Source organism: Austrofundulus limnaeus, unplaced genomic scaffold, assembly GCF_001266775.1.
Source record: "Austrofundulus limnaeus strain Quisiro unplaced genomic scaffold, Austrofundulus_limnaeus-1.0 Scaffold12, whole genome shotgun sequence".
In the NCBI taxonomy this organism is placed as follows: Eukaryota; Metazoa; Chordata; class Actinopteri; order Cyprinodontiformes; family Rivulidae; genus Austrofundulus; species Austrofundulus limnaeus.
This window is the reverse complement of record NW_013952414.1, coordinates 1,789,901-1,792,417: the sequence shown is the minus strand read 5'-3', so window position 1 is coordinate 1,792,417 and position 2,517 is coordinate 1,789,901. Positions and strand designations below refer to the sequence as shown.

At 37.6% G+C, this 2,517-nt stretch overlaps 2 protein-coding genes across 2 annotated transcripts in view; both read left to right on the top strand.

Annotated features, from left to right (window-relative positions):
* The window catches only part of LOC106513403 (cystatin-A5), a gene marked incomplete at its 5' end in the record, with an annotated part of 17,162 nt that overhangs the window by 10,777 nt on the left and 3,868 nt on the right, over positions 1-2,517 (top strand).
* On the top strand, positions 136-2,200 carry LOC106513404 (cystatin-B; the record flags this gene model as incomplete). Its single annotated transcript, XM_014002215.1, is given in 3 exon segments — positions 136-357; positions 442-543; positions 1,902-2,200. Coding segments are annotated over 3 exon segments (300 nt in total). The 3' UTR covers positions 2,031-2,200.

The following is a 2,517-nucleotide window of genomic DNA, read 5'->3' as shown; positions in this document are numbered from 1 at the left end:
CGCTATAGACTACAATTTCACATGGACGTGTAAATTGAATGTAAATAGAACAAGATAATAAAATTAATAATACATGTAATATTATTACTTGTAGTTTTGTTTTTTTAAACTTAGTTGAGGAGAATGTTTTAAAAGAAACAATACCCCCGCTGTCGCCAACTAATGGTATGCTCCAGACCCAGACAATCATGTGATTCAGACTCGATTTAAACGTCGCAGGGGAACTCAAAATTAGCCGGTTTTCGTTCATTTATCGTGTGTTTATTTAACTTCTAACAACTTATCATAATGCCGATGTGTGGAGGMACCACAGAAGTAAAGGATGCCGATGAAAATGTTCAGCAGATCTGTGACCAGGTGAGTACACGTGTGTTAAACGCTTTAATTTCTCGAAAATCCAGGCGGAGTCTGGGGGCACCGTTAACTTTGCTGCCTTTTCAGGTGAAGTCAAAGGTGGAGCAGAAAGCAGGGAAGACTTATGACGTCTTCACCGCCAAGAAGTACAAAACTCAGCTTGTGGCCGGAACTAACTACTTTATAAAGGTAGTAATATACTGTAGTTATTACATAGCACAGCAGCAGAAACACTGAACACAAAAAGTTTAATGTTTTTTTATGATACAAATAATGAAAGAAAAATGGCTTTGAGGCCCAACCCAGATTACTGACTCACTCCTTAGACATTACATCCTTCTTACATGGCTCAGTTTATTTACCTAAATTGCCTGTTAGGTTGCTCTTATGGTGTTTCATCTTGTTGCTGAAACAGGCTCTGATCCAGCAGTGAGAGTCCAGCTGAGCCAAAAAAAAAAAATTGGTACAAATTTATCTGTATTTGTTTTTTAGGGACTGATAAGAGGATAAGCAGAAGGAGCCAGATTATACATATAAACAAAGCCATAACAAGGCCTTGAATATTTATTGAAAACAGTGGCAGGATATTTAACTTTACACAACAACAAGAATGACAATATAAACATCTTTATTATGGAACAGAGATGGGGGCAGGGGTGGCAGTAAACCTAATAGTTAGCTTTGCTAATTYATAGTCCACTAGCTAAAAYGTTAGCTTTGCTAAACTGTTAAAATAAGTGGAAACTAACACTTAACAGCTAAACAAGTAAAAATGAGCAGAAGCTAACGTTGTCAGCTAACTGCTAACAACTAAGATGAGTCACTCGGTCTGTGTCTCAAGCCTTCATCTTTTTCCAGCTGAACACTAGTGGGACTAACGCCAACCAGTTAGCTGTTAGATGACCTAAAGTTGCCAAATACCCACCATTAGCTCAGATATTTGGGAAGGTGTGTGARTTGTTTCAGATGGTGGAAATTCACTCTTGAATGGCTGTTCATACTTTACACACCCCCATCACAGGATTCACAGACTAGGAATTCGCTTCGGTGTAATGGTGCATTAGGTATAAAATATAACAAATAAAGAAAATACAAAGGATAAAGGAAAAATATGGTAAAATATACTGTATAAAACATGTGTACACCAGTTCAATACAGTAATCAGAGCAGACAATATAGTTGGAGTAGTGCAGTTAGATCCAGTGATGAAAGTGACCAGAAAAGCACTATAGTCAGAGTTGTGCAGTTTAAAAACCAGTGATAAAGTGAMCAARGCGTAGTTATAGAGTGACGTGATTCTAAATGTTCAAGAGTCCGACGGCAGAGGGGAAGAAACTGAAATTTCACAACAACAACCACATAGAATAGGGATTTGTAAGATAAAAGTAATGTTGTCAGGTGATAGATATAATTTTGCAGATAATTATAGTAAATATAGAATTACATATCAGGAAACAATACTTGAATATTGAACACTATAATGTCAGTAGATGCAAGTGGGAATTCTAACTTGTTTTTTTTTTTTCTTCTTTTTTTTGTCCTTTCAGGTCCATGTTGGTGGCGAGGACCACATTCACGTCAGGGTTTGGAAAAAGCTCCCATGTCAAGGAGAAGAAGTTGAGCTGTCCGCCGTGCAGCACAGCAAGACCCACGAGGACCCAATCGAGTACTTCTAAAGGGATCACGGTCCTCCAGTGCCTCCAGTCTCACAGTGATCGGTTAGAAGCCCAACATTCCTGTTCCTCGGATGTTGTAATGACAAGCTGTAATTAGATCACGATGATTGAATAATGGCCAAATGGAAACGTTTTTTTTATCAGTTGTATGAATAAATAAGGGAAATTTATGTTTTGGTGTCCTGTGTGATCTGTGAGGACGCTGCAGGCAAAAGTCATAAAACAAATATTTGAGTCACACTAATTACAGTGCAAGGAGATGAAAACAAAACATGCCTGGGTGAAAACGGTTGCAAATCTGGCTCAAGAAATAGAATTCCTAAACAGATTTTAATTTTTTAATGTCAGACGCAATGAAGAAAAGAAAAAAAAAGCACCATCAACCCAAGAAGAGTTCATTAAAAATGTCATCACTTCATGTAAAAGGAGCATTAAAGCATGTCTTAACACATTTAAGAGAAAACAACACACCCAGGCAGTACCACAA